General features: G+C 36.8%; 4 protein-coding genes across 9 annotated transcripts in view; 2 read left to right on the forward strand and 2 right to left on the reverse strand.

Moving 5' to 3' along the window:
• Window positions 1–16,035, reverse strand: part of LOC106092874 (serine-rich adhesin for platelets) — a 79,339-nt gene extending 63,304 nt beyond the window's left edge. For all 6 annotated transcript variants that reach the window (XM_059364333.1, XM_059364332.1, XM_059364331.1 and 3 more), the window contains exon 1: window positions 15,672–16,035. The gene's annotated coding sequence lies outside the window, so the exon portion shown is untranslated. The remainder of the gene's footprint in view (window positions 1–15,671) is intronic.
• Window positions 16,036–18,171: 2,136 nt separating this feature from the next.
• Window positions 18,172–18,819, forward strand: LOC106092872 (mediator of RNA polymerase II transcription subunit 11). Its single transcript, XM_013259816.2, has 2 exons — window positions 18,172–18,284; window positions 18,345–18,819. The coding sequence occupies exons 1-2, from the start codon at window positions 18,212–18,214 to the stop codon at window positions 18,800–18,802; spliced, it is 531 nt and encodes a 176-aa protein (XP_013115270.1). The 5' UTR covers window positions 18,172–18,211; the 3' UTR covers window positions 18,803–18,819.
• LOC106092871 (nuclear FMR1 interacting protein 1) lies at window positions 18,799–20,602 on the reverse strand. The gene has a single exon (XM_013259815.2). The coding sequence runs from the start codon at window positions 20,399–20,401 to the stop codon at window positions 18,866–18,868; it is 1,536 nt and encodes a 511-aa protein (XP_013115269.2). The 5' UTR covers window positions 20,402–20,602; the 3' UTR covers window positions 18,799–18,865.
• Window positions 20,603–22,031: 1,429 nt separating this feature from the next.
• LOC106092873 (la protein homolog) lies at window positions 22,032–23,769 on the forward strand. The gene is made up of 3 exons (XM_013259817.2): window positions 22,032–22,758; window positions 22,812–23,144; window positions 23,225–23,769. Exons 1-3 carry the CDS (start codon window positions 22,165–22,167, stop codon window positions 23,423–23,425), a joined length of 1,128 nt encoding a protein of 375 aa, XP_013115271.2. The 5' UTR covers window positions 22,032–22,164; the 3' UTR covers window positions 23,426–23,769.
• Window positions 23,770–25,171: the final 1,402 nt, after the last annotated feature.

The following is a 25,171-nucleotide window of genomic DNA, read 5'->3' on the forward strand; positions in this document are numbered from 1 at the left end:
GGTGTATACTTTTCGATCAGCGTAAGTACCCAGGGTTATTGGCATGCACTCACACGTAGTGAACACTGATGTGGGTCCCTGCTTGGAATAGTTGTGAGCATCAAACAGGTTGCGGATAGTGGAATGCGCCACACGGGGTAGCTGCAACGGTAGTCGCGAACAATCAGCGGTTTAGAGCGGAGTCTCAGTGAGAGGTCGGGCGGCACCAGCTCTTGCACAAATGCTGAGTGCCTATGACGCTCGATATGACAACGCGGGTTATTGGTGTCTTCATGTAACCAATGGCCACCCTGTTCCCGCGGCAATCGGCTCCTTTGGACCGGAACAAACTTGACGAGGATCACCACCTCCACATGAAAATGTGTCTTCAACAACAACAACTGATGTGGGTGCGGCACAGTGCACCGCCTGGCATGGTGCACGACTTTTTCAAATTTCTTCTTAATTTTGTTAGTTAAAACATATACGACTATGACAATAGCATCACAATATAAAAACGTGTCTATTCAAAATTTAATATTTAAATTTCACAAATCGCAAAATATATATTTTTATACGCATTATGTATCCTGTTTTTGAAATGCTTATAGTATATGATTTTGTATAGAAACAAAATGTGAATATGTTTTATTTATCATTTCAAGAGTAAGACAAATAAATTTTTACGATTAAGATAATCATTTAAGATAAACACGCAAAGCTATGTGGAGAACATATAAGCAAAAATCTTTTCATAAATTAGACACCCTATACAAATCTGGCATAAATGGGGGATCATTTTTATATACATATACAGCGTATGAGAATATTAAAGGAAAACAAAATAAAACACGTTATCTTTCATGTTTGATGGGATAAGATATTAAAACGTCTTAATTTAACACTCGTTACATTATTAAAAAAGGCTTCGTTTTCTTTCTAAGTCTTCACATTTTTAACATTAATAACACCTGCATTCACAAAACTTAATGCAAATATGAAATGGTTTATTTGACAGATTTACTTTATTGAACTGTGAAATAAACCTATTTTAAGGCTTCATTAAGTTTTGTAAATAAGGCCGCGAGAGTTTTCAACATGAAGTGCATATGTTCTTTATATTATAAAAAAATTTATTCTCTAAATGGCTTTAAAATTTCTGACAAAATATTTATATCCATTATAGCCTTCATATCTGTTTGTAGCAGTAGTCAAAAAAACTTTTAATGAATGCTGTTAAAAATTCTACTGCAATCATTTAGCACCATTGTCATTGGAATACACACGCACACACACACACATATTATAAATTTAGGGTAATTTCAAAAGTAAAATAAACAAAGCATTTCAACTTTTATGTATTTTTGTTTCCATCTAAATTTCGGTGTGCAAAACAAGGCAAAAATAATTTATGAGGATAATCATAATTAAAATCATCAAGTATGCAACAGAAGCATCATCACCACCAGACCACACAATACAACATACCATCAATATGTGAGATTACAATTGAGTTTGAGAGCTTATAATTAATGGCAGACGACGTCATGGCTACGCTATGCTCGTTTTTGGCATGTACCAGTATATAGACTTGCATACTTTTCTACCTCCGCCCCCTAGCTACCGCTCTTCTTCCACCAACACTTCCTCAAACAAAAATAAACAATTTAAATTATTGGCAGATGTGGCATACGTAACATATGTGGCACAGTTGTTACTACTAACATTAGTATAGTTTATTAAACTTTTCACACTTGAAAGATCTTAAAGTGGCCAAAGCATATATTCATAGTTTTTGAAAGTGCTATACTAGTTATATTTTAATAAAAGAAATTTTGGTTTTAAATTTGAATAAAAAGCAAAAATCGCTTTAAGAAACAGGATGGCTCTTTACCAAAAAAAAGTATATATCTTTAAAAACGTATAACAGTTTATAAAAGTATAACGGTTTACAAAAGTATAACAGTTTAGAAAAGTGTACGAATTGTAAAAAAATAACACTTTATAAAAATAAAGAAAGTATAATACTTTTTAAATGTTTAATACTAATACTATAAACATATAAATTTATAAGAGTATAACCCTTAATTCAAATATAACACTATATAACAGTCTACAAACATCAATTTAGTTTATTAAACGTTTCAGTCTTATGAGGCCTTAATATTAGTCAAACATTTTGTATTTAGTTTCTCCAAGTGCTTTACTGGTTACGGAGAATATTATAAAATAAGAAATATTGGTTTCAAATCCAAATATATGGCAAAAATAGCAAGAAGAAATAGTATAACACTTGTCTCAAATAAAAAAAGGACATGTATTTAAAAAATATAAACATTTAAAAATGTATAACAGTTTACGAAAGAATAAAAATTTACAAAAATTTAAAAGTATAACACTTTATAAATGTTTAATTAGGAACATATGGCAAAAATCGCTACAAGAAACAGTATAACACTTTTTCTAAACAAAAAAGTTAAATCGATTATAAGTCTTACAGTTTATAAAAGTATAACAGTTAATAAAAGTATAAGAATTTATAAAAATATAAAAGGTTAACATATAAAGGTAAACAATACAAAAAATATAACACTTTACTCAGGTATAACACTCCCAATCTCATGGCAGCCGGTTGTACGTACCGGATTGACGCAATGGAGTCCTTCATCGGCAAGGGCTGCCGCCTAAGTGTTCAACACACTGCTACAACAAGAACAACAATATAAAAAATATAACACGTAACTCAGTTATAACACTTTACTCATGTATAGCACTTTATAACAGTATACTACCACCAGTTAAGATTATTAAACGTTTCAGACTTATGAGGCCCTAAGTTCAAAGCATAAGTTAATAGGTTTTAAAACTGTTATACCGGCTATGGAAAACATTTTAAGATGAAAAATATATCCGTTAAAATAGGAAAATATGGAAAACCCGCTATAAGAAACAGTATAACACTTTGCAAATTGCAAATTTTGCCCATGAACATTCCACTAAGGAACAGGGCAAACTTCTCACATGTCAATGAGTGCAGACCAAATAATTACGCCCTCTGGAGGCTCAAGAAGTCAAGATCCCAGATCGGTTTATACGGCAGCTATATCAGGTTATGTATCGATTTGACCCATTTTTGGCACTACGAGTCGTGCAAAAATTTAACCAAATTGGATAGGAATTGCGCCCTCTAGACGCTCAAGAAGTCAAGACCCCAGATCGGACAACTATATCAGGTTATAGACCGATTAAAACCATACTTAGCACAGTCTTGGAAGTCATAATAAAACACCTCATACAAAATCTCAGCCAAATCGGATAAGAATTGTGACCTCTAGTGGCCCAAGAAGTCAAGATCCAAGATCGGTTTATATGGCAGTTATATAAAACATGGACCGATATAGCCCATTTACTACATTCTACACTACTAAGAAGTATTTGTCTACACTACTAAGAAGTATTTGTTTAAAATTTCAAGCGGCTAGCACTCTATAAAAGTTATAAAAGTATTGCACTTTTCAAACTGTATAACACTTTATAACAATATAACACCTTTATAACAGTATAATACTTTTCCTTATATCTTCAAATGACGATGAAAAGTTATTCAACCAAAATTATGTCTGTTTAACCTCTCTTAGTTTATTGAAGAAAATTAAATCCAATTAATGAAATCCAATATACCTAAGCATATCAAATTTTAAGCAAAAAAATTTTAATAAACTCAATTTCAAAAGCATAGACACGATTTGTTTCGGATCACACAACATCGTCATGCGCCAATTCAAAATTGATACATAAATTCTTTTGAAAAATCACAATTTATTCGAATATAAATATAAATTCTATTAGTGTCAATATTTTAAATATTTTGGATATATCCCCCAATCCAAAATTATAAAACGCAAACACTCATGTATAGACTTTATACCAAGTTTTGTCTATATATGTTTTTGTCTTTTGAATAGGGGACAGTCGCACATATAGCTCATTATTATTATTATGATAATTTTTATGTGTTGTTGAATGAAAAACAAAAAAAAACCAACATCGAAGAAAATTTTAGTCACTCAATTTTTGTATTTGCCGCCACAAATGCTGCCTTTTTGGCTGCAGCCGCTGTCGCCGCTTCTTCAACACACACAGGAAAAATGAATCAAAAAAAATGTATAAATGTTGGCCTTATGCCAGCCTTCACAGACGGACGCTGAGGCAGAAACAAAAAACGAAAAATGAGACATTTCGACAAAAGCCTTTGAGCGTGCGAAAATTTAAACAACAACAAAAAAGTACACAAAACACACCAGAAAGAGAAAAAAACATCAAGAGACAACAAAACCAAAGAAATTCCTACAAAATGAAGTGACCACCAGAAATCGGAAAATAATTGCCACTGAATGGAGGAATGCATGGGAAAGAAAACGTCTGCAAAGATATCACATAAGTAAATAAACTTTCTTGCCTACATTCGCAAACATTGAGTATGGATACCGAACTGTCCTGAGATATATGGATGAAGGAATTTAAAAAAGCACAAAACCCATTGGACTTCCATTATATTTTAAATGATTTGTGTTATTGCGAAAAAACTTTATTTTCAAAGAAAATTTTGTCAAATAAAAAAAATTATTCGAGGAAATTTGTTTTATATAAAAAACTAGCTGAGACGGTCCCGCTCCGCTGCGCCTTCTATAACTTTATATGGAACAAAATTTTCCTTGGAATATTTATTTTCGACAATTGAAGATCTTTTAGTGAAAAAAGAGAACTAGTAAAAAGGCCTTAAGTTCGGCCGGCCCGAATTTTGGAAACCCACCACCTCGGGTGTATATGTAAACCACCTTTCGTCATAATCCGGTGAAAGTGCATAATTTATGCCCCCATAGTAGCTATATCGCAATATGGTCAGATTTGGACCAAATTCGGCACCGACATTGAGTTGTCCAATAACTAAAAGTCATTGTTCAATTTTGTAGAACAAAATATTGGTCTGTTTTGGTATCTATATCCAAATATAGGCTGACCCAACCATATACGGCGCGGATTTCGAAAAGCCTTACAAAAGGCACAATGAAAATTTCAGCGAAATCGCATTATAAATGCGCCTTTTACGGGGCCAAAATTTTAAATCGAGAAATCGGTCTATATGGCAGGTTTATTCAAATTTCGGCCGATCTGGGCCAAATTGAAGAAGGTTGTTGAAGTCCCTAACACAACTCACTGAACCTAATTTCGCCCACTTCGGACAAGAAATTAGCCCAAAATCTTAAATCGTGAGATCGGTCTATATGGCAACTATATCCAAATCTAAACCGATCTGGGCCGAATTGCACAAATATGTCGAGGGATCTAACACAACTCACTGTTCCAAATTTCGACGACATCGGACAATAAATGCGCCTTTTCAATGCGCTATAGCCAAATTGAAGAAGGATGTCGAAGGGCCTAACACAACGCATTGTCCCAAATTTCGGCAAAGTCGGACAATAAATGCGCCTTTTATGGGTCCAAGACCTTAAATCGAGAAATCGGTCTATATGGCAGCTATATCCAAATCTGGACCGATCAGGGCCTCATTAAAGAAGCATGTCGAGTGGCCTAACACAACTCACTGTCCAAAATTCGGATAGTAATCGGATAATAAATATGGCTTTAATGGGTCTAAGACCCCAAATCGGCCTATCGGTCTATATGGGGGCTAATCAAGATATAGTCCGATATAACCCATCTTTGAAATTAACCTGCCTATGAACAAAAAAAGAATCTGTGCAAAGTTTTAGCACAATATCTCTATTTTTAAAGACTGTAGCGTGATTTCATCAGACAGACGGACAGACAAACGGCTAGATCGTCTTAGATTTTTACGACGATCAAAAATATATATACTTCATAGAGTCGGAAATAGATATTCCCATGCGTTGCAAACGGAATGACAAAATGAAAATACCCCCATCCTTGAGTGGTGGGTATAAAAATAATGGGATAACCACCGATGAAAATGTACCTGATGTTCTCGCCAGGATTCGAACCCAGGCGGACATGCTAACATCTGCGCTACGGTGGCCTCCTTTTCTAAAACTTAGAAATATAATTTGAATATATTAGGATAGTCCTTATAATTGACAGGAACACAACGTACAATGTAAATACACAATTGGACATTTAATGTCTTCTGTGTGGTTTGGTTTTCTGTGCAATATTTCGTTGGCAGCAGCTGGAGATTTCTTTGCAGGCAAATTGTAATTTAAAATGTATGTACATTGTGAAATTACATCAATTTATGTTTCATATATAAATAATTTATTAATAATTCAATTTGTTTGCCTTAAATGTCGGCATATAAATTGTAATTGAAATAATGAAGAATATTTTAAAATGGAAATAATAATGGATTTTTCATACAGACGGAGGAGAAGGAAGATTGAAATGTAGTTTTTGAAAATGCCTTATTTAAGATTAAAAAGAAAATGAACAAATGGAAAAAATGTTAATTGGTTTAATTGAAAGGCTGGTGTGAATAAAATCTAAATATATGGCCATCTATTCCCTACGACTAAGCTAAGGAAATTAAAATTTTTCTATAAAGTTGTGTGAACCCAAGTGAGTTCATCATCTTGTTAAGCCCCTTGGAAAACAAAGTAATTATTTAAAATTAGTCATACAAAGTTCTATTTTTTCTTCTTTTTTTTTTTTTTTTGAATATACATAATCAAATTTAAGACCTATTTTTGTTTCCCTGTTTCAGACATTCAATGTCTTTCTTCTATATATTCCAAGAAATTTAAACAACATGAGACTTTTTGAAAAATATCAAAATTAATATTTGATTTCCAGTGCTGACAGACTGACTCATGGGTAAAACATCTATAGTCGAATTAGTCGATGGCGTATTAAAATATTTAAGAGCTTTCTCTGTGCCAAAATGATTATGCAAAAAATGTTTTTTGCGACCTGACATGTCTCAAGCAGCAGTACAACCAACTTTATCTGCTTTAAGACGTCTCAATGCCAATGGCCACTTAGATAAGTCTTTGGGGCCAAACAAAAAACAAGTATAACTCCTCGGGCCCTTAGGCATAAAAACAAATTTGAAAATTTTATGCTTAGTGACAGGAATAATAGTTTGCGTTGTTTTAAATTGCAAATTTAATTAATTTGTTTCCCTTTTTCTCATTTTCTGATTGGTATGGTATTTAATACACTTGAACTTTGGTTCCTGCAACGCCCAAGACATCAACAAGCGTTGCAGAATAAAAATTGCTCTCTTCTCATGCCTATGAATAATTCAAATATGATTGGTCTCAACTTCCTAGTTTTCAAGTACGAAGTCAAACGAACGAACCATGAATGGCATCAACCAGTGGCAAATACACTTGGAAAAAAATTGGACAAACACAAAGTACTAAAATTACTGAGACTAAATGACTTTATCTTCCCTGTCTGCGTTCAGCGCATGAGGCTATTTTATATAAAATATCTTCAATTATATAAAAATGAAAGGGATGCGCTTTGTGTGTTTTTTAGTTTTTTTGTATCAAAGGACTATACAAGACCATTACAGAATATTTCAAGAACTGAACTCTTCCTTTAAAAATACAACATTGTATAAGACGATTGAGAACTGAGTAATAGATAACAAGACACCAAGGTTGCATTTATCTAGACAGAAAACTTGAATGAAAGAAACACATCCAAATTAAAAGAGAGGCTCTCGATATTCGATATTCAATTGAGCGAAATGAAATACCCAATCGGATACAGCTCAAAACTCTCTTTGGAAAACAGAAACCTTATATATAAATGCATATTGAAACCAATCTGGACATATTTGTATTATGTATTTGTATATTATTATGATAAAACCCATACAAAAGAAAATGTCTTATATAAAGCATGGGTTGGTAAATTGATAAGCACAATGAGTTCAATAAGTATTCATTTAAATAGAATAATGGAGACCACCGTAGCGCAGAGGTTAGCATGTCCGCCTACGATGCTGAACGCCTGGGTTCGAATCCTGGCGAGACAATCAGAAAAAATTTTCAGCGGTGGTTTTCCCCTCCTAATGCTGTCAACATTTGTGAGGTACTATGCCATGTAAAACTTCTCTCCAAAGAGGTGTCGCATTGCGGCACGCCGTTCAGACTCGGCTATAAAAAAGGAGGCCCCTTATCATTGAGCTTAAAAACTTGAATCGGACTGCACTCATTGATGTGTGAGAAGTTTGCCCCTGTTCCTTAATGGAATGTTCATGGGCAAAATTTGTTGTATTTGTAGAATAATAATTGGTAAAAAGTAAAAAGGCATTAAGTTCGGCCTGTCTGATACCCACCACCTCGGGTATATATGTAAACCCCTTTTCGTCACAATCCGGTGAAAACTGGATAACCTAAGCACCCAAATTCGGCACGGATGGACGGAGTGGTCTAATATATATGTCACTATTCAATTTTGTAGAACAAACTATTGGTCTTTTTGGAAGATATATATAATTATAACCCGATCTGATCCATATTAAGATAGGATATCGAGGGGCTCAGAAAAATTCACTGTTTCAAATTTCAGCGAAATCGGCTAATAAATAAAGCTTTTATGGGCTTCAGTCCCCTTATCGGCAAATCCGTCTATATGACAGCTATATCTAAATATTGTCCGATTTGAACGATATTTAGGTCGGGGGTCAGCAGGAGGCTAAAAATAACTCGCTGTTTAAAATTTCAGCGAAATTGGTTAAAAAATAAACCTTTTTGACCTTCAGACACTTCATCGGGAGATCAGTCTATTTGGCAGCTATATCTAAATATAGTTCGATCTGAACCATATTTACGACAGATGTGGGCAGGCTTAAAATAACCCACTGTTATAAATTTCAGAGAAATCGGGTATTAAATAAAGCTTTTATGGCCTTTAGACCCTTTATCGGGAGATCGGTCTATATGTCAGCTATATCTAAATATAGTCCGATCTGAACCATATTTAGGTCAGATATTGGGAGGCTTAAAATAAACCACTGTTTTAAGTTTCAGTTTCAAACCTTTTATCGGGAGATTGGTCTATATTCCAGCTATATCTTAATATAGTTCGATCTGAACCATATTTACGACAGATGTGGGCAGGCTTAAAATAACCCACTGTTATAAATTTCAGAGAAATCGGGTATTAAATAAAGCTTTTATGGCCTTTAGAACCTTTATCGGGAGATCGGTCTATATGTCAGCTATATCTAAATATAGTCCGATCTGACCCATATTTTTGTCAGTTGACGGGAAGCCTTAAACTACTCACTGTTTCAGATTTCAGTGAAATCGGAAAAAATAAAGAATTTATGGGCATTAGACCCTTTATCGGCAAATCGGTCTATATAACAGCTATATCCAAATATGGCCCGATTTGGCCCGTTCAAGAACTTAACCAGCGTGCATTAAAAAGACGCATTTGTGCATCTTAGGCATACATATGAATACCACAGTTCCGCAACTGTCCAGGAAGGTCATTACTATATAAGGAAAAAAAGAGTGGACCCAATACAGACCACTGTGGAACTCCTCTTGAGACTGGAAGATAACTAGAACACCGGATACCAACACAATATAAAACTACTGCAACATTTCAATCCAAAGTGTTAAGGATAATTAAAGCTAGATGGATGGATCAAAGCTAGAGGACAGAGTGGGACTGGGGGTTTACATTGAGAACCCAGGGAGATCTGTTTTAGACTGCCTGACCATAGGTGGAGATCGGGGCGATCACGGAATGCGTGAAGTGGTGTGGTGCTAACGCGAATACGTCGAGTGTGAACATCTTTACCGACAGTAAAATTGCCATAAGGGCAATAACAACCAGAACGGTAAGGTAACGAACAGTCTTGCAGTGTAAGAAGGAGATTAACGCCTTCTCTGCAAATGCAAATTTTCCACATTCCACTAAGGAACAGGGGCAAACTTCTTACCTAACAATGAGTGCAGTCCGATTCAAGTTTAAGCTCAATGATAAGCCGAGTCCGAACGGCGTGCCGCAGTGCGACACCTCTTTGGAGACAAGTTTTACATGGCACAGTACCTCAAAAATGTTGCCAACATTAGGAGGGGAAACCACCGCTGAAAATTTTTCCAGGATTCGAACCCAGGCATTCAGCGTCATAGGCGGACATGCTACCCTCTGCGCTACGGTGGCCTCCGGACATTTCTATTACTTTTTAAAAATTTGCTTCAACTCTTTTGCTGTTAAATTTTTCTACATGTAAATCTATCCTCAGCTATATGTGTGTGTGTATGTGCTTATCATGGCTTCATTCAATGATGCTTCTTTTCAAGTTGCCTCCTTTATGCCTACTATGAATGCCCTCTACTACCTCCCACCCATCATGGACACTGTAAAGTTTTTTCTTCTGCTGCTTCTCTATCAACAGATGTCAACAGAATTTATGTGGATGATGGGCCCCGTTGATGATGATGATGAGTATGAACGGATCGTATGTGTCTAGAAAGATATGGGTTTGTGCATGTGTGTGTGTGTTTGACTTTCTTCCTTTGTTTATTTGTTTCTTTTTGTGTCGTCTCCATTTGTCGTATAGAATATTTAAAAGTAATATAAATTTTTTATTATGTGCAACCGGCAATATTTACCCTCTAACACTTTGCAATAAAACGACCGACCGATGGATTAGGGGACACATTATGGAGAAGGGAAATAAAAACAGCCAAGCATATTTAATGTTTATGGTGAAATGAGGATTATGTGGCCAATGTAGGGAATTATTAAACTAAGTTCTTTTATATTCATAACTAACTTATAGAGGCATAAATAGGAAGAGTTATAGCAACATGCGTTGTCTCATATCGAATTCTACACTACGCGCCTGCCGAACCTAGTTTTAAAGACTTTCGGCAATCATTGATAATGGTAATAAATGGTAACTGATTCAATGAGGCCAAAACGAAACGGTAGATTTTAGAGAATTGAAATTTTGTATGAGAATAAATCTTAATACACAGTAGTGGCGGGATGGGGGATTATTTCGTCCCCTAAGATGTAAGTGGTAAAATCAAAACTTTACAGGAGAAGGTTTTTATTAAATAAATCATAGCATATTTAATTTTTTCAAGTTTTTTTGCTAACAGGCAAAGGCGAAGATCATTAAATTTTTTAAAATTTTGATTGTTTCTCTTCTGAGACGAGCTCAATGATCCGAGATGCAAATGGAAAAGGAAAGCCAAAGATAGCAACACACACCAACCACTATGGGAAGCGTTTCGTCTCTGGTTAGATAACTTTTAAACCATATTAGGTGTGATGGCTTCAAAGGCCGTGCGCTGGTATGTTGTATTTGAATCGTATTAATAGCGAAAACTCATCTCTGATACAAATACCACATTAACCAAGCTCGACAACCCTGCTTATTAGCTGTACTTTTCCCAATGCATGTATTTTTGTGTAATGACAGACATTCTTTCTTTGACAAATTACACTTCTTCCGTATTGCACATGATTTTGCGCATCTGCTGGAAGTTGTATCGATGGCTTCAAACGCTGAGACAACGGCAATGGCTCTCGCTGTTGTTCCGTAAGCCCAGGTTTGAATCCTGGCCGAACTCTGCCGAATTTTTCATTTTTCAATTTTTTTTTTCCTGTTAGGGCGAAGATCATTAAAATTTTACAATTTTTCTTTCTCTTTCTCCATCATTGAGCTCGTCTCGAAAGAGAAACAAACTAAATTTGAAAAAAAAATCATAGCATACCTGAGATTGAAATATGATTTTTACATATGTATCACTTCTTTGGCTGATGCATATAGTGGTAAACAAATTCTGTACATTTAAATGGTATTTTTGGCATTCAAATCTTTTTTGCTGTCACATAAATGACCTTGTTTTAAGTAATTTAAATATAGGTGCAATTAATACCATTGTTTGAAAGTGATCTGGAGTGAATCTCAATTTAAATCTCATTTTAATGAAATTTCGAACAGAGAGCCATAGTAGACTCCTACACATTTATGCCAATTTTCGTCCATATTCGACCATATTTAGATATAGCTGTCATATAGACCGATCTCCTGATTTAGGGGCTGAAGCTCATAAAAGCCGCAATTATTTTCCGATTCTTTTGAATTTTGGAACAGTGTATCGTAAAAAGCCTCGTGACCAAATATGGTCCAGATCACATCATAATTTGATATGGCTGCCATATAGACTGATCTCCCAATATATGGTCTTGGGCCATAATGCATAACAAATGCGTCTGTTATGCTGTTTTGCCGAAATTTAGAACAGAGTTTTGTGTAAGGGTCCTCAACACAATTCCTAAATATGGTCCAGATCAGACTTTTTTATATAGCTGCCGTATATACCGATCTGCGATTAAAGGTAGAAATAATGGGCCCAAATTGTCTTAATACCCGATATCAACGAAATTTGAAACTGTGATTTATTTTTGAAACCTCAAACTCTTGCCCGATATAGTCTAAATCGGAACATAATATGATATGGATGTATTGTATAAATGTATAAAGATTTCTCGAATGAAATGTTTTTTTTATCGAATTAAAGCCTGGCCGATCTTACGTGTTTTTACTTATTTATAATCGGAGATTTGGAGCAGACTGTAGTGGCCGAAACTGGGCCGCTCCGCTGCCTTCGTCCCAAATATATCAAATCCATAATATTCTTCCAAAGTCGGTTAATTTAAATCCTATATTTTCCACCGTAGCGCAGAGGTTAACATGTCCGCCTATGACGCTGAAAGCCTGGGTTCGAATTCTGGCGAGACCATCAGAAAAAATTTTCAACGGTGGTTTTCCCCTCCTAATGCTGGCAACATTTGTGAGATACTATGCCATGTAAAACTTCTCTCGAAAGAAGTGTCGCACTGCGGCACGCCGTTCGGACTCGGCTATAAAAAGGAGACCCATTATCATTGAGCTTAAAACTTGAATCGGACTGCACTCATTGATATGTGAGAAGTTTGCCCTTGTTCCTTAGTGGAATGTTCATGGGCAAAATTTGCAATTTGCATATTTTCCAATCCACCCATAATTTGGTCTTGGGGAGTTCCTTTGGGTGTCCCCAAATCTGGATTTGACCTTCATACTTTACTTCCAAACGCTTTTTTTTGCGTCCCATGTTGTCCTGGATGACCAATATGGGTTTATTGGTGACCACTGTACTTCCAAAGACTTTAAATTTGAGTCCAATATTTCCCTTTGGCTGTTTGCTCGAAGGAGGCACGCCACTCAGATACTTAGCCCTACTTTTAAACAACTGATTCGTACTTTGGAAGTACCAAATATAAAACGTTTCATTATGTTGACTTACATACTTTTTGCAATTATTCCTTAATTTGTTTGAGGTACTTGTGTCTGGCGAAAATAATGTAAGTGCCCTTCGCTGTCACAGAATTTATCTAAAAAAATTAAAATGGCACTTACAATAAAATTGCTTGTGTTGTAAAATCATTACGGCTTGGATTATTGACACAAAATTTTAACAGAAAGTGGAAGCAGGCGTCAGCTATCGATTGCTATTAAAAACTCAAAATCCCAAAATTTGGCACTTACATCTTTTTGGTGGTAAGGGGGCAATCTAATAAAAATGTCTAACTTTGAATGTGAAACAATTGCGGCAGCTGAGCTAATTACCACTCACGGGAAAGTCGCAACTTACGAGAAAATCTAAAAACTAATGACTTCAATCGGATGGCGGCGATTTTGTGTGGTGCTGCCGTCTCAGGGTACGTATTCGTCCTTTTTTTCCAAGTTTACAGACTCGACATTAATGGCCTTCCGGCTGGCCATAATCGCCTGGTTCTATAAGACTTTATTGCGCATTCTACCCTAGTTAACAAACAGCGTGGCATAGCTTTGTCGAAGCAGATTAAATGTGTCTGCGTTTAAAGTTCTTCATCGGCAACGACAGCCGCATCAGTGTACAACACACTGTTACAACAACAACTGCATTGAATCCCAGCGGGACGCTCAGGAGTTGTTGTTGTTGTAGCAGTGTGTTATACACTGAGGCGGCTGTCGTTGCCGATAAAGAACTTCATCAATGGAGTCCTTCATCGGCAAGCGCTGCCGTCTCAGTGTAGAACACACTGCTACAACAACAACAATTATCTTCGTGGTCGCTAGTCGTTTGTGGAATTTAGAGATAAAAAGTCGAAACCCCGTAGTGAAGTGACCCAAGGGGGGTGATATCTCCGGCACTGTTAAACCTCTACCTGTCCTCTATTCCACTTATATACATACCATTGTACTATCATGGCATCTGGCCCAAGCCCCATTGATGACATCTGCGATAGGTTAAACGTCTATCTCACCAATCTTGCCACTAATTTCGCTGCAAGAGATTTTAAAATATCTGCCACCAAATATTCAGCCATCCAAACACACCAAATATTCATCAGTGCCGGGCTGTCTCCTCAGTTCTCACGTGGACTACCATTATCAGGAGACAAAGACATACAGTTAAATCTTCACGTGCGAAAACATACGCAACTATATGCTGTCTAAGCATAACATTTGGGCTGTTATCGCAGAAACCATCCAAATTATCATCTTGTGCAAAGGTATTCACCTCGCAGACGCCTTAAAGTGGATCTGCATGGATCTACTCTATACATGAGTGGTTCAGCGCTACAAGAGAACCGCTATATCAAGGCGCATATCAAACGTGTGTGGACAACATTCATGCAAACACGCTTGCACATGCGGTGAACATCTACCGGGGAATGTTATCCTTGGAGAACGACCGTCAGCCATTGAACCTGAAGAAATTGATCTCGCCTGCAAATCAGAGCAATCCCGACACGGGATAGCTGTGAGCACCATACAAGCTGGAACATTGAGTTCGGATATATGTGGTGTTCATTGCTGTCACGAGAGCTTAGCTTAGCTTAGCTGCGAGCTACCGGGCGCATCCACAGGTTGCGGATAGTGGAATGCTCCATAGGAAGAAGCTGTATTTGCAGTCGCGGACAATCAGCGGTATCGAGTGGAGAGTGAGAGGTCGGGTGGCACTGGCTTTTGTGCAAATACTGAGTGCCTATGCTGCTCGATATGACAAGGCGCGTTATTGACGCCTTTAAATAACCAATGGCCACCCGTTCCCGCGGCAATCGGTCCTTTGGACCGGAATGAGCTTGCTCACCTACAGGAGATTGACGAGGATCGCCACCTCCACGCGAAAATGTATTTACAACAACAACAACCAGAACACTTGTGTCCCAATTACGTTCCGGCAAATGAAGCCACTTCAACTCCTATAGAGCTAGAACTGAAGCCAATGAACAGGATGTCTTTTCCGATTGTAAACAGGCACCACACGACAAACGTCACCTGTTTCATTGCCCAGCCAGACCCACTCGACACAGCCCCAAAACCCTCCAAACACACCTCATCGTAGTCGCAGAGTTCCTGGTTTTGGATATTCAACAGAACCAATAAGGAGAAAGATAGAAGATAGAACACAACACACTGCTTCAGCAATAACATTGACATTTAAACAAATATTTTTATACATACAATATTCAATTATTTATTTACAAACTAGACTTGGGCAATGACATCCCCACAAGTCTTTGACCCAAATGTAGATGTGTAATACTCTGTTCTCGCATTAATCTATGCATGAGTGTTCCCCCATTTCATAGTAGGTATGTAATAAGTTTATAAACACAAAAAAGCACAAACGACTTACTTGTTGGACTAGCGAGATGACGCTACCGGCAAAGATAGATTTATCTTTCGAACACTGTTTTGTTTGTTTTTCCAGAACTCGTACAAGCGGCGTAGCCCTTTACTGCTCGATGATGTGATGACACAACTCAATAATCTTTTCTATGCCAAACATAAAAACAAAATTGAATTGTGTGTTTGTAAAGACCAAATTGTATCTTTACGAAAACTGGCAGTAGAATCAATCAACAAATGCGGTTATTATTGTTTTTTGCTATTATGGCAGCTAATATTAAAAATATATTAAAAGCAACCAATGATGTTGTTTTTGTGGTTGTATGTTGTCGCCGTTGTTGTAGGAGAGGTTGTGGGTTGCTGCTGCTGCTGCTGCTGCTGCTGCTGCTGCTGCTATGTATACGGATGGATGTACATATGTGTCGCAGTTCTTCTTTCCTTCGCAGAAACAAATGGAACTAGCATAGCATGTAATAATCGGGCAATTTTAAGTTATGATGCTATCTTGTGTTTTTCGTATTTTTATTTACATGAATATACAAGAACATTTACGCCGTTCCTTTAACATATAAAAGAAAGCAAGAAACACTTGAAGATAGTTATTACTCTTGCCTTCTGCTCCCACAAATAGTGTGGATGAGTAATTAGGTTGGTCGGTTCAGCTAGATTTTTTGTTAATATTTTCTATTTTCATTTTCTGTTTTATTTTCCGCAACTCTGCACACTCACACAAACCACTCTTGATTATTAACTTATGTAAATTATTTCTCGAAACACACTTTTGCACTTATTTTCCCCCAAAAGTAATTACTTAACTATTTTTAGAATCATTAAACACACAAAAAATAAATAGTAATGAAAAACAGCGAACAGAGTCGTACATAATTTGACACATTCGGGTGGGTTAGTGTGGGAATCATAACCGCAACGTATTATTAAATGCCAGATAAACAAGTAGTTATTACTACTCGTATCGTAGCGCGTCTAAAGGAAGGTTCAGATTAGTCAAATTTGATCCAACACTGTCAAAATCATATAGTATTATTGATTTGTATTCACATAAGGTTTGGTATTCTATTCAGCTTAATGAAATGTTTAATTCTTCGAATTCGAACGAAATTTGACAGTAATCATTTGTTTTTATTTTCATACCAAAATAAGTTTTTTATTTGCCCTCATGGTTTTAATTAAATAACAAATAGAAGAAACGAAACATTGAAACCAATAAAACAAACAAAAATGATGCCGACAATTGTTTCAAGCCTTGCCACTGAATTTTTTTTTCCATTTTCCTCAATATAAACAGAGTCCTACTTTTTCGCCTATTTTCCTCCAGCGTATCGCCGACGTTTTGAGATACGTGTTCCTTTGGTCAAAATTTGGAGAGGTACAAAAAATCGGGAATGCGCCTTGTAAAGAGTATTTATCCCGAGCAATTTTTCCTATGTACCTCCCAAGATATATTCATTTACAGGTAGTGGCAGTGGCCCAACAACAAAACATTGAGTGCACTATCCGTCACAAATCAGTTAATAGTGCAACTCTGATTTTGTGTATGTTACTAGTTTGTGTAATTTTTCGTTGTTTGTGTGTGTTATGGTTCTTAACTATAATACACACACACAACAAAAACCCGTTGACAGATAGTGCACTTCGCGAAAAAAAAATGTACTCAGCTGTTTACGGTACACTACCTTTTAATTATGTCATGGCACTTCTAAGATAAATTAACCCAGGACGTGTACTGCAGATAGTTGAGTACACTATCTTTTAACGAGTTTCGCATAACGTTCGTGTGTGTGAGTGTGCATTATAAGCAGATTTTCTTGCTTAGTTAGCGGCTAGTATTATAACCGTTTACTTTCGTCATAAATCAATTGTACTCAGCTGTTTACGGTATTATGTCATTTATAAAACACATTTGAAAAAGATGAGTTGTATAACAAAGTTTATTTCATGGCGGAACAATTAAAGGTGGTCTTATTTGTACAACAACCACAAAAACCGCTTTAGCATTTGGAGTTATGGCATTTCCTAATCAAGATAGTTTCGTTGGGGGTAGATTTTTGTTGTTGTGTGAAAAAACCTTCTAATTGTACCATGGAAATGCACTAATTAATGATTTTGACAGATAATGTACTCGACTTTTTTGTTGTTGATCAAGGCAGATGTAAAAAGTTGGTCTCACGCGAAAAGCTGTTAACAGCCGGCCAGGATAGAAAGTAGTAGATTTGCATTTGCATTCTCTTTGTTGTTACCTTTTTTCTCACATATTCTCTGCTCATGTACGCACACAAAACGTCGGTCAGCTTGATGACAAGATGGCGGATCGCAGCATCTAATTTGTGGTTGTTGTACAAATGAAAACTTTAATTATTTCGCCATAGAGGTACCAAGATATATTTAAAACAGGTAGGAGCATTTGCGTTTCACTAACTCAACGTTTAAAATAATCAGCTGTATTAATGCACACGCATTTTAATTAGTTGTCATTTTGTAAACATTTCGTTTAGATTTTGACAGAATTAGTATGAACGCTTTGGAAAAATGAATCCTCTGGAGAAAATTCATGTTTTAGATGATATAGAAAAGGAAATTATCCTATGTCTTCAAAGTGCTGGTAAGGGCGGCCACAAAAACATTGCTTTCCCCTTGCTAAAATTTTCTTTACCTCTAACAGGACAAGCTTTACAGGAGCTTAGCAAGGAGAAATCATCGCAAAAAAATGCCGAAACACAGACTGCCCAATTTCTTAAATCTTTGCAAAATGTCGAGATGAAATTAAGCGAGCAGATCAACTATTTGACACAAGTATCTACAGGGCAACCCCATGAAGGCTCCGGCTATGCTTCGGCCAAAGTTCTTCAAATGGCCTGGCATCGCATATCACATGTACGCTCAAGAGTACGGGAGTTGGAGGAAACCAAGGCAAAATATACACATGCAGCTAGACAACAACAGCAACAACGCCAGCAGCAGCATGCGGCCGCTGCCGCACTTCAGCAACAACAGCAGCAGCAACAAATGGTTCAACAGCAAACGCTACAACAAGACCCAAACATTGGTGGGAGTAATGCAAATCCAAGTGGAGGTTTAATGTCACAGGATGTTAATATGAATCAAGGAGGAGGAAATTAAACAGTTTTTATAATTTATTTCGAAAAAATCATTTTATTATTAACATTTCAAATTGAATGGCTGCTAAGGGTTTGGAGGAGTTTGTGTTTGACTTACACCAAAGAAGTTATTTTCGCATACATATCGTACACATTGTAAGAGAACATTGCGCTCATGTCTGATATCAGTCTCCAGCAATTTTTCCAACATGGTATTTTGTTTGCGCACTTTCGCCTTTCGATAGTCTAAACCAAATTTTCGTTTTACAGCTTGTTTGGCTTTTTTGTTCGTTTCATTTTTTTCTGTAGTTGCATCCTTTGGTTTAGCGGGAGATGGAGTAGGTGGAGTAGAATTTTGTTTTTCTGTTTTATATTCAGGCATGGTTCGCATTATGGCTGTTTCTTCTGGACCTTCGTCGGAGGAATTTTCTTTGTTTGGTTTGGAAGACTCCGTCAGTAAAAGTTGGTGCAAATTTGTGTCTTCACCTAATGTCTGTTTTATTGCTTCAGCGACAATCGGTTGCTCACTATGTTCCTGCGTGTGAGTACGCTCATCTGGCCCAGCTTCATGGGGCGACTTTTCACGTAACTTATCTTCGATTTTAGTTTCTAAACAATCTAAGGAACCTTCTTTAATTTTTGAGTTTTCCATTTCAGCATTCGATGAATCGATTATAGTAGTGCTCTTCAAGTTAACATCTTTCTCTAATATACTTTTCTCTGCAATATTATGGGAGCCTTCATCTTCAGTATCGGTGTTATCGTCTGAACCGTATGCGCCAATAAGACCTAAAAGAGCATTGCCAGGAATGTTTGGTGGACTTTTATGAAAATGCTCGTATCCTTCCATCCCGAGTGTACCAGGAAACATAGGACCTCTTATTTCCTCCTCCTCCCCACAACTTTTCTGTTCTTTTTCATCCGGGCCTACTGGTTTCTGTTTCTCATGATTTTTCTCCCGATTGTTTTTTCTCTTCTTTTTATTTTTGTTCTTGTTTTTTGGCTGAGAACGATCATGGGTCGTTTCACTGCCATCTTTAGATTCTTTATTTGGCAAAGCTCTCTTCCGGTCATCTTGTTTGCCAAACCGACTCTTATTAGCCTCCAGACGTTCACCACGTTTTTGCCTTTGCTCCTGAGCCTTTTGCTTAAGCAACACATTCGCCACTGTAGGATATTTCTTGCGTCTCTCCTCGCGCCATGCGGCAATTTCCTCTGGGGTACTTAATTTTTTGAATTTATCAAATAATCCTGATGCATGGAGAGCTGATACATGTTTATCCATAACCGTTGGATGGCCTCGATATTGACAGCCATCCACTGGACATTTTTCATGTTGTGCCCTATGCTGTTTGAAATCTTCCAAGGATCCCAGCTCCATTTCACAAGGCTCGCAGTACTGTTTTAAAGGTTGTGTCATTGTTGGTGGTGGAGCAACAGGCTTTAAATATCTTGGCGGTATTGTAGCACCTCTCTTCCCATACATTGGGGGTGGCTGTTTATCACGTGGTAATAAAGTCATACCTGAAGGTGTTAGAAAGTGTGGTTTTGGTTTAACGCTTTCCTTGGTCTTGGCACCAAAGTTTGGCGAAGGTAATAGAAATTTGAAAGGCTTCTCCATGAGGTCGAGTTTGAATAAACACTGGCAAAAAATAAACAAATCAACTTGTTTTGATTTTATGACAGCTACACGAATTTATACAAGGTAAAGTCGCTAGCCCAGCTGATGGAATTTTCCAATCTCAGAGTTGTATTAAAACCTCACAAATACTTTGGATTTTAAAAGTTTTTCAAATATTGTTTCTTTATTTTTCATATATTATTGTTTTAGTTTTAAATGATATGTTGAATAATCATGCGACTGCTACAAATTTGTACGTTAGGGGTGTTTTATTTACCCATTAATCGGATTTTCTCGCTACGTGTTGGTACTAGAGCTAACAAACTATCGGTAATCGCAACATTCGATATTTTCCATAGTTTTAATAATAAATATCGATAGTATCGATACTATCGTTAATTTGCAATCATCCATATTTCAAACGAAAATGAGAAGTAAAATTCCGGAGATCGATTTGTATAGAAACAATATCAATGCACAGACCAAATAAAACCAAGGTTAATAAAGTCAATTGGAAGCCATGGGAGAAATCATTGAAATCATGTACAAAATGTTAGTCTAATCGGATGAAAATTGCTCCCTCTTTAGACGCAATGTGTCTTAAAGGATACATTCATCGTCGGATTGCTTATTTTTGATTAGTTTTGCAAAAAAATTTACTTTTGCTATAGTATCCATCGGGAAAATATCAATCGATATTCAGTCAAAAAATTAAATATCGATAGTGCCATCGATAATTTTCCAGCTCTAGTTGGTACTTTATTCGGCTTTTCGCTTGAAAGTACCAAAATATGCAACTGTTTTCAAGAATTGTGTATGAGGTGTGTTACATGCACATTCATGCACACTTGTGTCACTTAAAACCCCAAAAACGCAGTGGAAACGTACAGGATTTTTTTTTTTAATTTAGTTAAATACAGACCATATACATTTCAATATAAACGTGCTTAAGAGTGTATTTGGATACAACTCTGTAATTACAATATTTCAACAGCTGGGCAAGTGACTTAACACTGATGTTAACAAAAATCAAGATATTTTGTTAAAAATTGTTTGCAGCAATTCCGAAAGCTGCAAAGTATACTCTGCTTTTGAGGTGATGCGTCTCCTAGATATTTGGATACACATTTTAAGGTACAGTTACATACCTCGCGCAGCACTCAAAAAAAAAAACTTATATAGGTTGGTTCGTATTGTGTCATGACATAATTACCAGGTGGTGTACCGTAAACTGTTGAGTATAATTTTTTCTCGCGAAGTGCACTTTCTGTCAACAAGTTTTGGTTGTGTGTGAATATTATACGATAGTTAAGAACAATAACATACACGGAAACGAAAAATGGCGCGAACTATTGTAGTAACATACTCATTCTACTCTCCGAAATCTTTAATAATCTTGTTTGGATAGATCAACTTTTGACTTTGGTGGTGTTTGGGGTTTTTGTGTTTTCTTCTTTAAAACGCTCCATTTCGAGTTATTTTTGGTATTTTTCTCTGTAAAAATAATTTTTTTTATTCCTGCTTTTGATTTTTTTAGCCTAAAAGTCGATTGTTCGATTTTTTTATTCAGTTAAAGTCGACTTCGACTTTTCGATGTTTTTTACACAACAAGTCGATTAGTCTAAAGTCGATTTTTAGATCCCTTCACTCACAGCATCTCAATACAAATACACAAACACGTGTTTTCTGGCTGGGGAAAATTATTTTAGAATTTAAAATTTTCGTATTAAATTCATAAAAACCCATTGAAAAACATCGCCAACATGACCGCTGAAGTCGCCGAACAAAAACCCGAGAAAGTCGAAGAGGTTTCCAATGGTGGTGCAACTGAAGCTACAGAGGCCGAAACCATCAGCCCCGTGGAAAGAAAAATCATGCGTCAAGTGGAATACTATTTTGGAGATTCCAATTTAAATCGCGATAAGTTTCTATTGGACCAGATTGCCAAAGACTCCGATGGTTGGGTACCTATTTCTGTTCTATTGACCTTCAAGCGTTTGGCTTCTTTGAGTACTGATGCTGCTGTCATTGCGGAGGCTTGCGCCAAATCAGATGAAGGTTTGGTGGAAGTGAGCGAGGATAAAAGCAAAATCAGAAGACACCCCGAAAGACCAATGCCAGAGCACAACGAGGAGAGACGCAAGGACATTTCATCTCGCACAGCTTATGCCAAAGGTTTCCCCCTGGATTCCACAATGGATGAATTGTTGGAATACTTTGCCGGCTTTGAGAAAGTCGTGCACATAAATATGCGCAAGTATTTGGATAAACCCACCAAAACATACAAATTCAAGGGTAGCGTTTTTGCAACCTTTGAGAAGAAGGAACAGACTGAGAATTTCATAGAGAAAGCCAATGTAAGTCAAGCAAACCAAAAAATTTAAACTCCCAACTAATTTATATTTTAAAGCCCAAGTACAAAGATACCCCATTAATTGTCAAATGGCAAGAGAAGTACATTGAAGAAAAACGCGAAGAGCAAAAGGCCAAAGCAAACAAGAAAAAAGAGAAGAAGGAAAAGGAGGAGGAAAACACAATTACCTTGGCCAAAGGTTCAGTGTTGTTCTTTGAAGGAGCCACAGAAGCGGTTACACGTGAACTCATTAAGGAAGCCGTTGGAAAGGTTAGCAGCGATTGGGACATAGCCTATGTTGATTTCAGCAGAGGCAACAAGGATGGTCATGTCAGATTCCACGAGGAAGGCTCTGCTGAAAAATATTTGGAAAAATTAGAAGATAAGAAGGTAGAGTGCTCACTAAGAGTTTGCAAGAATTTCACCATATTACTAAATGACACTGATGATACATCTTTTTTTATTTGCAGCTCAAAATTAATGACGATGTTTCACTTGATCTCCGCACACTCAGCGAAGAAGAGGAAAAAGAATTCCTTGCCAAAGCTGTGGAAAACATGAAAAATCGTCGCAGTCATTTCAACCAAAAGAAAGGAGGCTTCAATCGTAAGCGTCGCAGTGGCAACCACAACGAGCGCAATGATGAAAAGAAAGCAAAGAGTGATGATTGAACTAATCCATAGTTTTTAGTTTCCATTGTAGGGAAATCACTTATCAATATTTTATACTCTTAACACCAGCCTAACGAAACATATTCGTTTTAATTGGTTTTCTCCAGTACTTGTAGTTGGAAGACAATAACTTCTTCCGTTTTTAATATATGAATTCCTTTTCAAATCTTACAACAAGCGAGCATGTTGTATGAGAATATTGTAGAATATCACAGTAGATCCTTAGTAGGTTTACCCAGCATATTGCTTAATACCTATATTACAAATAATTTTTAATCTTTTGTACTATTTAACATGTGTGACTAAAGAAAAGAAATAAATTCCAATATAAAAACTTAGCAAAATTTTTTATGATTGTTTGCATAGGCCATTTATAACTCATAGTCTATTGGCTTGCATTGAAATTTTGGGCCCTCTGGGAAAGACTAGGGTATTGTAAGGCTGAACTGAAATCTTTTCACATGTTTCTAGTTGCATGAGGCTGATTAAAAAAGTTACCCAAGACAGTTGTTCTTCGACATTTAACTTCGTCTACTGTAGGGACTGTAATTGGGAGCCAATTGCGGCATGCATTATGTAGCTGTTAATCGCTCCTGTTTTCATATCCTCATGTATGTATATTATTTAGATCTGCCTGATGACAGTTTGATGTAGAATATCCCTTTTTTGTGTTTTGTCGATGTCCTCATAATCGAAAGCCTATGATAGGACCAGTGCCAATGGTCGAGACCCCGACAGTGATGGCGTGCAAAGCTGTCGTTGTACTAAGCAATTTCCAAAATCCATGCTAATGCTCAGCGTTTGCAATTTCTCGAGCTTGGACGATTTGGATGTCGTTGAATAGTTCGTCCACTTTTGTTGCTGTTGTAGTTGTTGTTATTGTTGTTGTAGCTGTAGGCTCATTCAGAGTCAGCGACCCTCATCAAACTGAAGTTGATTGTTATTGGTTAAGCAAAAGTCGGTAACACTCAGTCTCTCATTTGATAAAGCTGATTGTTGTTGTTGTAACAGCAATTGCATGTTGAGGTGGCGATCCTCTTCAAGCTCGTTCTGGTCCATCTCACAGCCGCGGGAACGTTATAACTATTGGTTATTTAAAGGCGCCAATCAGGCAATCAGTATTTAAGCAAGAGGAGGTGACGGCCGGCCTCTTACTGAGACTCTACACTTGATACCGTTGATTGTCCGCGACTGCATGGAGCATTCCACTATCCACAGCTTGTGGATAACTTATGATAACGACGAACGACACATAGATCAAAGCTCAAAGTTCTAGCCTGTGAGGTGTTCATAGCTATCCCATGGCGGGAGTTTGATTAGTTCGTTTCTGGGTTCGTTATCTATAATGGGTGGTGGGCGTTCGCCAAGGACGCAAGTATCAAAACCAACGTTAACTAGCCCTTTACGGTAACCTTGATGCCAAGACAACACTGGTGTGAGGGCAGTTTCCGATTTCTGTCAAATGTCTCTTGGGGTATTGGTTCTACCAGTATCATACATTCCTTCCCACTTTTTAAAAAAGTTTAAGGTAAGTGAATTAATTATTAAAATTCCAATAAAGTTTAATATACAATAGATTGCAGATATAACTACAGATTTATGTTATTTTAATTTAATGCTTTATTGCACATTTTCTTAATATTTTGTGGTGTTTTTTTAATAATTACATATATTTTATTGGTAGAAAGGGGGGCGGACCCTCCCCTTACCACAATTTTTAGAAACACCAGTCTCGGAGATGGGTGG

This window comes from Stomoxys calcitrans, chromosome 3 (assembly GCF_963082655.1).
Source record: "Stomoxys calcitrans chromosome 3, idStoCalc2.1, whole genome shotgun sequence".
NCBI lineage: Eukaryota > Metazoa > Arthropoda > Insecta > Diptera > Muscidae > Stomoxys > Stomoxys calcitrans.